The sequence below is a fragment of the Dipodomys ordii genome, unplaced genomic scaffold (assembly GCF_000151885.1).
Source record: "Dipodomys ordii isolate 6190 unplaced genomic scaffold, Dord_2.0 Scaffold44, whole genome shotgun sequence".
Taxonomy (NCBI): domain Eukaryota; kingdom Metazoa; phylum Chordata; class Mammalia; order Rodentia; family Heteromyidae; genus Dipodomys; species Dipodomys ordii.
The window spans coordinates 8,899,748-8,909,042 of NW_012267260.1; the positions used below are offsets into that span (position 1 = coordinate 8,899,748).

At 54.3% G+C, this 9,295-nt stretch overlaps 1 protein-coding gene across 1 annotated transcript in view; it reads left to right on the forward strand.

The window, feature by feature from the left end:
• The first annotated feature begins 619 nt into the window (after positions 1–619).
• Positions 620–9,295, forward strand: part of Frs3 (fibroblast growth factor receptor substrate 3) — a 14,944-nt gene continuing 6,268 nt past the window's right edge. The window contains exons 1-6 of the mRNA XM_013019101.1: positions 620–694; positions 2,453–2,596; positions 3,945–4,033; positions 5,662–5,848; positions 8,481–8,642; positions 9,149–9,282. Of these exons, the coding sequence (XP_012874555.1) occupies positions 3,968–4,033; positions 5,662–5,848; positions 8,481–8,642; positions 9,149–9,282 (549 nt within the window). The 5' untranslated portion in view covers positions 620–694; positions 2,453–2,596; positions 3,945–3,967. The remainder of the gene's footprint in view (positions 695–2,452; positions 2,597–3,944; positions 4,034–5,661; positions 5,849–8,480; positions 8,643–9,148; positions 9,283–9,295) is intronic.

A 9,295-nucleotide genomic window follows, 5' to 3' on the forward strand; every position in this document is an offset into this window, starting at 1 on the left:
GGGGACGTGGCAGCCCGGGACCCCTCGGCCGAGCCCCGCCCCGACGGCGCGCCCTCCCTCCCCACGCCCCCAGCCCGGCCAGCACCGCCGAGGCGCCTGGGGCCGCAGCCTGAAGAATGGACCTGGGCGGGAAGGATGCTGAACCCAGCTCTTTCTCTCCGAGGGTCCCCAGGATCCCTCAGACCCTACCTCGGGCCCCAGCCCCTCGTCAGCTCCCGCCCTCTGATTCCCAATGATCCCCCGACCTCCTTCCCTCTCCCTGCCCTCCCCGCCCCCGGCTCCCCTGGTCCAGCCCTTCTCCCAGTCTCCAGGGAGCGCCTCAGCCCCGGTCCCTAAACTCCACTCCGCTCCGCCCCGCCCTCCGAAGACCACGCCCACCTCAGGTCCCGCCCACACCACGCCCCACTCCCGTCAGGATTCCTAGTGTCTGGCGCGGAGCGCCCTCTGGCGTCTGCGCATGCTCGCCGCTCACGCCTGCAAAGTCCTCCAAAGGGACCTTCTAGGCTGCTCGCCGGTCGCCCCCGCTCGGGTCCGCCCGCCCGCCCGCAGCGTCTCGTTGGTGCTGCCGGTGACCTCCGACCCCACGGTTGCAGGGCGGGACGGGGAGGCCTTGGCTCCGGGCGGGCGGCGGCGGTGGCTGCTGCAGCGGGACCCGGGAGCGGGGGGCCCGGCGCCGCCCGGGCCGCGGGGCGATGTGAGTCTGGGCGCAGCGGGGCGGGGACAAGGCGGCTCCCCGAGGCCGCGCCGCCGTCTCTGCTCTTCCCTGGAAGCCCAGGGCGGGCAGGCGGGGGAGGGGGGGCGCGCAGCCCCTGGCGGGGAGCGGGGTTCCGGGCACGACGAGCGGCCCGGACCTCCCGGTGCCTTTCCCGTGTCTAGAAATCCCCTGACCGCCCTGCAAACAGATCGGCTCTCACTGCCCAAAGCCCACCTCTCCCCCTCCCCCGGACGCACCTCAGAACCCCCCACCCACGGGTCCCACAGACCCACCACCCACTCCTGGATGCGCCCAGATCTTCCTCCGTCCACAAAGTCCCAGGGCCCATCAAGTTCTCTTTGCAACAACCCAAATCGCCACCTAGGTAGATCCAGATGGTTCCCCACATCCCAAGGCTTCCATACATTTTCAACCCCATAGTCCCCATCCAACCCCTGCCCTGCCCTCCCCGTCCATGTCCGGCCCAGTGTAATACCCTCCCTCTGGGTTATCTGGTGACAGGTCCAATATCTTAAAGAAAAAGGGATGCAGACAGGGAAAGTACAGCCCCTCCCCACCCTGGGCTAGTCTGCGCTCAACCACTGCAGCCAGTGCCCTCCCAAATAATGAGCCCCCCAGACCCAGAGGCTGGGGGTGCAAGGGGCCTTGTCTTTCCAAAGCATGGAGATGGGATTTCAAGGGTTTCCAGGATTCTGGTTGCTTGGCTTGTGTAGCTGGGGCTCAGCTGCTTTCATATTTTAGTTTATTAACATTTATGTTTAAAATGGGACCGTTTTGAGCTTGGGGAACAGAAACCTGTCCCATCTTCCAAATGTTAGACTGAGGACCTATCCTGGAAGAGAAACTGTCTTAATGGTGTTGGTTTTACATACTTATCTTTAGAAGCTATTTAAGCTAAGCTAAAGCTCAGTGGTTTACACATGTTTCCCTTGACAATTGAGGAATTGGAAGGTGGGTGTGAGGAGTTGACTTTGATGGAGTCTCTTAGATTCTAGTAACAACAAAACAGACTAGAATATTTGTTTCCTGAACCTCATGCCCATACTCTTTGCAATACACCATAGTGTTCTTTTTTCTGTTTGTTTGAACTCAAAGCTTGTTTACTTGCTCTTGATTGTCACCGTGCCTACCATCTGAGCTATGCCTCTAGCTCTGGCATTTCTTTATTTATGCTGGTGCTAGGACTTGAATTCACAGCCCTGAACTTTTACTTAACTTTTTTGCTCAAGGCTAGTGCTTTACCATTTGAGTTACACCTTTATATCTGGCTTTTTTGATGGTTAATTGGAGATTAGCTTAGGCTGCCCTGGCTGGCTTTGAACAGAGATACTCAGATCTCAACCTCCTGAGTAACTAGGATTAGAGGTATGAGCCACCAGCTATTTTATCGTAGTGTTCTGTGCAAGCTCTGTGTAGAGGTGAAGTTCTCTGCAAATGTAAGGTAGTGATTGGGGTGTTTCTTTTAACAGGATTTTGAGGGAGACTAAAAGTTGACTTGGGAAATCATAGACTCTCAGCCACGAAACTCATTGATGCTAGAGGAGTTTCCCCTCTCAGGGCCTCTGGTGCTTGGGATCATGGTCCCTTTGTCCATCTTGCTTTTTTTTCACTGGTGTTTCAGACTCTTTAGGACCTGGACAGAGATCCAGGTGGAATGGACTGGCCAAAGGTCAGTCTCATGAACAGGATGAGGATAGAAAGTCTCATGAATTGGTGATCTCTCATCTCCTATGCTAGGTGAGCCCCAGGTGCCACCCCGAGGGATCCAGGTGACTTCTCTGCAGACGGTTGGCCATGACACCCCAGCAAGGGCAGAGGGACTGAAGTGGGAGCCCTTTCCCATGTCCCTCCCATGGGCAGCTCCCCGATGGCCTGGGTGAGGTAAGAACGGCGGAGGGTCCAAGTCAGGGGATTGTTCAGGACCTGACACAAGCAGCAGAAATCTGGAAGGAGAATGAATCTCACCTCATTTCTTGAGTGCCTTGTAACCAACCCTTTAACATTCTGCTTGAAAGTTGGAGATTTGTCTGGCAAGTATGAGGCCCCGAACCAGATTCTCAGTGCCCAAAGTGACAGAACCTGCTGATTGGGCCATGGGTTTCTTGTTCCCTTAGGCCACAGGCCTAACTATTGTCGCATAGAATACAATTTCAAGTACCCTGGAAGGAAAAGCCAAATCATTTTCGGGTCTCATTTTGGCCAATGTGGAACAAACAAAACCCAAGATGTTTTTGTTTTGCAGTACTGGGAATCAATCGCCTATCCTTATGGATATCACTGAATGACAGCCCCAGCCTTTTTTTAAATGAAGAAATAGCCAATCAAGATCATACTGTTTTGAATTTTAAAACATGTCTATGATCATGATAGAAAAATTCATCCAAAGAGAACATCAAAAAGAGAAATTTGTGCAGTGTGCTGATGGTTCACACCTGTAGTCCTAGCTACTCAGGAGGCTGAGATCTGAGGATCGTGGTTCAAAGTTAGCCCAGACAGGAATATCTGTGAGACATTTTTTTTTCCTAGTCCTGGGGCTTGAACTCAGGGCCTGGACACTGTCCCTGAGCTTCTTCAAAGCTAGCAATGTACCACCTGAGCCACAGTGCCATTTCTGGCTTTTTCTGTTTATGTAGTGCTGAGGAATCAAACCCAGGGCTTCATGCCTGGAGCACAAAGAGGCTCAGGGACAGGGCCTAGGCCCTGAGTTCAAGCCCAGGACCAGCAAAAAAGAAAAAAAAGAGAGAGAGAGAGAAAGAAAGAAAAAAAGAAAGGAAGGAAGGAAAGTAGGAAGGAAGGAAAGAAAGAAAGAAAAGGAAAGGAAAAAGGTATGGACCAGAGTATCTAAGATAACCACACAGTTCCGAGTGAATTGAAGGAGGTCTTTGGGCTGCAGTGTGCCTGACTCCTGAGACAGCCACTGCTCGGGCCTTATGTCCATGCTTTTCCTCCAGCTCTGTCTTCTTCCTTGCTTTTCCATGGGTCAAACCCTGAGTGCTTCTCAAGGTCCAGAGGGCATGTGACCCCCTTGAAGCTCTCTCTCTAGAGTGTCACACTCTAACTTGAATTGCTGTTTTTTCCCAGTGTGTCTGGGCCCAGATGGAGGGAGGATTCCTGATGGTGTGTTGTAGAATCTCTTGTACAGAGTAGGTGCTCACGGTGCAATGGTCTGCCCAGAGCAGGGTCTTCTGAACTCCAGCTGGTGACCTGCTTGTCTCCTGTTCCTCCCCAGGGCCGCCTGGCTGCTCTGACGCCATGGGGAGCTGCTGTAGCTGCCTGAATAGAGACGGCCTCTCAGACAACCATCCCACCAAGTTCAAGGTACCCAGACCCTTGTCGTCCTCCCTTAAGTTCCTCTTCGGCTCAGGCACCGAACAGTCAGGTTGCCTCAGCCCCTGTGGGAAGAGAAATCCTGCCCCGGCAGCGGGCTGGGCTCCCTGTGTGCGTAGCCTCTAAGGGGCCAAGGAGAAAGGCTTAGGCCACTGTCGTATCTGTCTCTATCTGTCCATCTGTCTGTCAGTTCAGTGATCAATTGATTGGTACTGGGCTTGAACTCAGGGCCTGGATGCCATCCCTTAGCCTTTTCACTCTAGGATGCTACTTTATTGCTTGGGCCATAGCTTTATTTCTGCCTTTTTGCTGGTTAATTGGAGATAAGAGTCTCCTGGACTTTCCTGCCTGGGCTGCCTTTGAACTCTATCCTCAGATCTCCTGAGTAAGGATTACAGGTGTGAGCCACGAGGATCCAGTGTTTCTTTTTGTTTTGATACAATCAAGAATAGTGAAACGAGTTCAAGCCCCACGACTGACAAAACAATAAATTAAAAAAAAAATATATATATATACATAAACGCTACAATACCATAGCAGGAGTGTTCAGTCCTGAAAGTATATATTTATAACTTCATACACCTTTTTTGGGGGTTGGTCTTGGGGCCTGGGAGCTGTCCCTGAACTTTTCAGCTCAAAGCTAGTGCTCTGCCACTTTGAGCCACAACTCCCCTTCCGGTTTTCCGGTTGGTAATTAGAGATAAGAGTCTCATGGACTTTCCTGCCTGGGCTGGCTTTGAACTGCGATCCTCAGATCTCAGTCTCCTGAGTAGCTAGGATTACAGGTATGAGCCACCAGCACCTGGCATATACACCTTTGTTTTGGAGATAACAAGTCTATATTTATGAATTAATATAATAAAGTGTTTTTTTCTTGTGCCAGTATTGGGGGCTTAAACTCAGGAGTAGCTTTTTTTGCTCACTGCCATTAAACTGTGCCTCTATTTCTGGCTTCTTGATGGTTAACTGGAGATAGAGTCTCAAAGATTTGTCTGCCCAGACTTACTCCAAACTGATTCTCAGATTTCAGCCATCTGAGTAGCTAGAAATATGAGCATGAGCCACTGGTGCCCAACATAGAGTATTTTAAACGGTGCTTGGCACATGGCAAGCACTTTATGAAGTGTCCCTGCTGCCTTGAAGTCCTGGCCAGGCCCCATGGGCCTGTGTGCTCCCTGAACACCTCTGTACCTGTAGGGGGTGCCTTATCTTGGCAATGGACTTCCTCCCTCCTTCCAGCAGAGGGAGCCCACAGCAAGGCCTTAAGGTTACGGAGAGAATGGCAGTATGTTTTTGTTCTGCCTTGGGCTGACTTTCTTAGGAGCTGCAGAATTTGAATTTACAGTTGAACCCCTTCCTCATTGACATCTGACCCTTAACTGTTAAGCCATGAGCCCTGCAAGGTCACTGGACCACCTGCCCTAGGAGGTCAACTGAGGCCCGTAAGGGAGGGATTTGCCTAGAGGACTGCCATGGTCCATGGTACTGCTTTGTGGGACCCCCTTGATCCATGGTGTTCTGTAGCGCATGTGCATGGGATGACCTCTCAGCCTCCCTGCTAACCCAGAGGGAGCTGCCTCCCGCTTGCAGTCTCCCTGACCCTCTGCTGCCCCCTCCAGGTGACAAATGTGGATGATGAGGGCATGGAGCTGGGCTCAGGCGTGATGGAGCTGACACAGAGCGAGCTGGTGTTGCACCTGCTTCAGCGGGATGACATCCACTGGCCCTACCTCTGCCTGAGGCGCTATGGCTACGACTCCAACCTCTTCTCCTTTGAGAGTGGCCGCCGCTGTCAGACAGGCCAAGGTGAGGACTGGACTGCCCTGCCAAGGTGGGGGCTGTGTGCCCAGCCATCTCTGGGCTGGAAGGTACAGTCCAGGGGGTCTGGAGAGCTTGTTGGGAAATTATGAGAATGAGCTTTAACATCAAATCTGGCCCTCACACTTAGCAGACATTACCCAGAGAGGGAACGGGCCCTGGGCAAGGGCACAAAGCATGGTATTACAAAACTGTATGGTCAGCTGGGTGCTGGTGGCCCATGCCTATAATCCTAGCTACTAAGGAGGCTGAGATGTGAGGATCATGGTTCAAAGCCAGCCCAGGCAGGAAAGTCCATGAGACTCTTATCTCCACAGAACCACCTGAAGACCAGAAGTGGCACTGTGGCTCAAGTGGTAGAGCGCTCACCTTGAGCTGAAGAGCTCAGGGACAGCACCCAGGCCCGGAGTTCAAGACCCATACTGACAAAAACCAAAACCAAATTGTATGGCCTGCAAGCCCAGGGAGGATAATTGAGCCAATACTGGGACTTGAACTCACAATCTTGTGTTCTTGCTTAGCTTTTTCACTCAAGGTTGGGGCTCTCCCACTTAAGCCAGACCTATACTTCCAAGGTTTTTTTTTTTTTTTGCTGGTTAATTGAAAATAAGATTTGGCTACTGGAGCTGGCTTCGGAACCATGATCCTCAGATCTCAACCTCTTAAGTAGCTATAATTAGAGGCATAAGCCACCAGCACATGGCTCCAGTGCTCTTTCTTAAGTGATTGTTGCTCCAGCCTGGGTCCCTTTGTGGGGACATTTGTTGTTTAGCCCGTGGGAAAGAGGCAATGCTTCCAGGCCAGAGCGTGCCTGGCAGAAGGAAATGACTCTTCCCTCTGTTGTTATGGCTTCAGGGACCCGCTTGCCCCCAGTAGGAACAAAGCTTTCTTCCCCGAGCCTCCAGGTCTTATTCTCTGGCTCCTGTGCATAATGGAGGAAAGGTCCCGTAGGAGGCTCTGGCTTGGGAATGAAAATTGGGGAGCCAGGACGCTTGATCTCCATTACCTGGGGGCAGCAGAGTGGCTGTACCGCGAGGTCAGAGGCTGGGAGGTGGTTTCTGAGTCCCAGCACTGCATGGTGTGCCTGACTATTAGGGTCCAGACAAGCGCTGCAGAAGGGTGCTGCGCGGGTTGGGACTGCAGAGGGCACTCCGCATCTGAAACAGTAGCACAGCCAGGCGTCTCCCAGGGTGTTTTCCCCTCCACCACCTGGGCCCTGGAGCTCAGCAGAGGCCCACAGTGCTGACTGAGCAGACGGCGGGAGGAAGACGGCTCTTCCTGAACTCTAGACCCTAGTAATCTTTTTCCTAACTCTTGACATATCTTGCCTGCACAGGCCCCTTACTTCCCTTCTCTTCCCAGCCCTCTCCATTGGCCTGCAGTGTGCCCTATTAATTGTAATCTAATAATATAATGTTATGGACCTAGCCGTATTTATCTGCACTGTAGATATATGCACACAAACCTTCTAGGAGCTTCCCCAAGCCCTGGGTCCCACTGCTGCACACCCCGGCCGCCCCAGTCCCCAGCATCTTTGTGTTCAGCCCAAGTCCTGCAATTCCCAGGACACTGAGTTGTGGCACTGGGCTTGGAACAGCTGTGAGGCCAGCTGTGCCCATGAACCCCTGACTGCTTTGCCACACCCACCTTTAGCTCTGCCTGCATGGCGATGAAGCTGTGGGAAGCGGGTGACCCGCCGTGGCCGGGCACTGGGCTGAAGGAGCCATGGGCAGGACAAACCCACCCACCCTGGGTTGTTGCTGAGCAGAGAGCCCTGAGTTCAGGGCTTGGCCTGACTTGACTTTGTTTCCTGGGGGAGCAGAGGGTAGTAGGAAGAGGATGATGGGGGCTTTTTTTTTTTTTGTTGGTCGTGGGGTTTGAACTCTGGGCCTGGGCGCTGTCCCTGAGCTTCTCAGCCCAACATGGGTGCTCTACTATTTGAGCCACAGCGCTATTTCTGGTTTTCTGGTGGTTAATTGGAGATAAGAGCCTCACAGACTTTCCTGCCTGGGCTGGCATTGAACCATGACCTTCAGATTTCAACCTCCTGAGTAGCTAGGATTACAGGCGTGAGCCACTGGCTCCGGCTGGAGGTATTTAATTTGATGAGAGCGTTTTTCCTCCACTCACCACTAAACTCATGTGCTTAGGGAGCTGGCAGCTTCTTGGAGGAGTGGGGCTGCACTACAGGTCTTGCGATGATGGGAGTGTGGCATGGCTGGAGCAGGAGGCCCTGGGCCGGGTCCCTGGACTCTGGGCTACAGGAATGTATGGCAAGAATGCCCAGGATAGGCCAGGCCCTGGTGGCTCACGCCTGTAATCCTAGCTACTCAGGAGGCTAAGATGTGAGGATCATGGTTCAAAGCCAGTCCAAGCAGGAAAATCCGTGAGACTTTTATCTCCAATAAGCCACTCAGAAAACTGGAAGTCGCATTGTGGTAGAACACTAGACTTGAGCTGAAGAGCTGAGCGCCCAGGTCCAGAGTTCAAGCCCCACAACCGACAAAAACAGACAAACAAACACAAAACCAAGAATGCCCAGAATGCAGAGCAGCGCCCCCGTCCGCTGCAGCCTGGCGCCGCGGTCCTCCCTGCAGCTCCCCTGTGTGCCTTCCTCCAGGGATCTTCGCGTTCAAGTGCTCCCGGGCGGAGGAGATCTTCAACCTGCTGCAGGACCTGATGCAGTGCAACAGCATCAACGTCATGGAGGAGCCTGTCATCATCACGCGCAACAGCCACCCGGCGGCCTTTGACTTCCCGCGCACCCCCCAGCAGCCCACTGGTGAGGAGACCCCCCCCCGTGTCCCCCTCGGTTTGGGTTCAGGAACCGGGCTGGCCGGTGGAGGCTGGCAGGTGGAGGCCAGCCTTCGGGACAGGTGCTAACCTGGAGAGCAGCGGGTGGAGGAGGCCTGGGCCAGGCCATCAGCGGAGCCCGAGGCCTAGCGTGGACGAATGGTTGGGAGCAGACAGGAAGACGGTGGGTTTCCATGGCGCTCTCTGCCTCTCCTGGCTGCTGGTGCCAGCATCTCGGCAGGGGTGCCATGCCTTCTGCAGGGGTCCCCAGCTTTCTGCCTCGTTCATTCATTCACTGAGACCAAACCCTGCTGGTTGGCCGGGGACGGGCAGAAGGAAGAAAACATGGTCGTGTAAGTTCGGGGCGCTCACTGGCGCAGCCGGGCTGGGGTCGGGGTGCGCGGGGCGCCTGCCTGGGGCGCACAGGTAAGGCCGTGATGGAGGACGCGAGCCGTGGGCGAGGGCTCCTCACGGCCCGTCTTCCCCCGCGCCCAGCTCTAGGCTACTCGGTCTCCAGCTTCTCCAATGGCTTCCCGGGCTGCGCCGGCGACGGCCCGCGGTTCGCGGCTGCCCGCCACCCCTCGCTGGGGGAAGAGTCCACACACGCCCTCATCGGCCCCGACGAGCAGGTGAGCGCGGCCG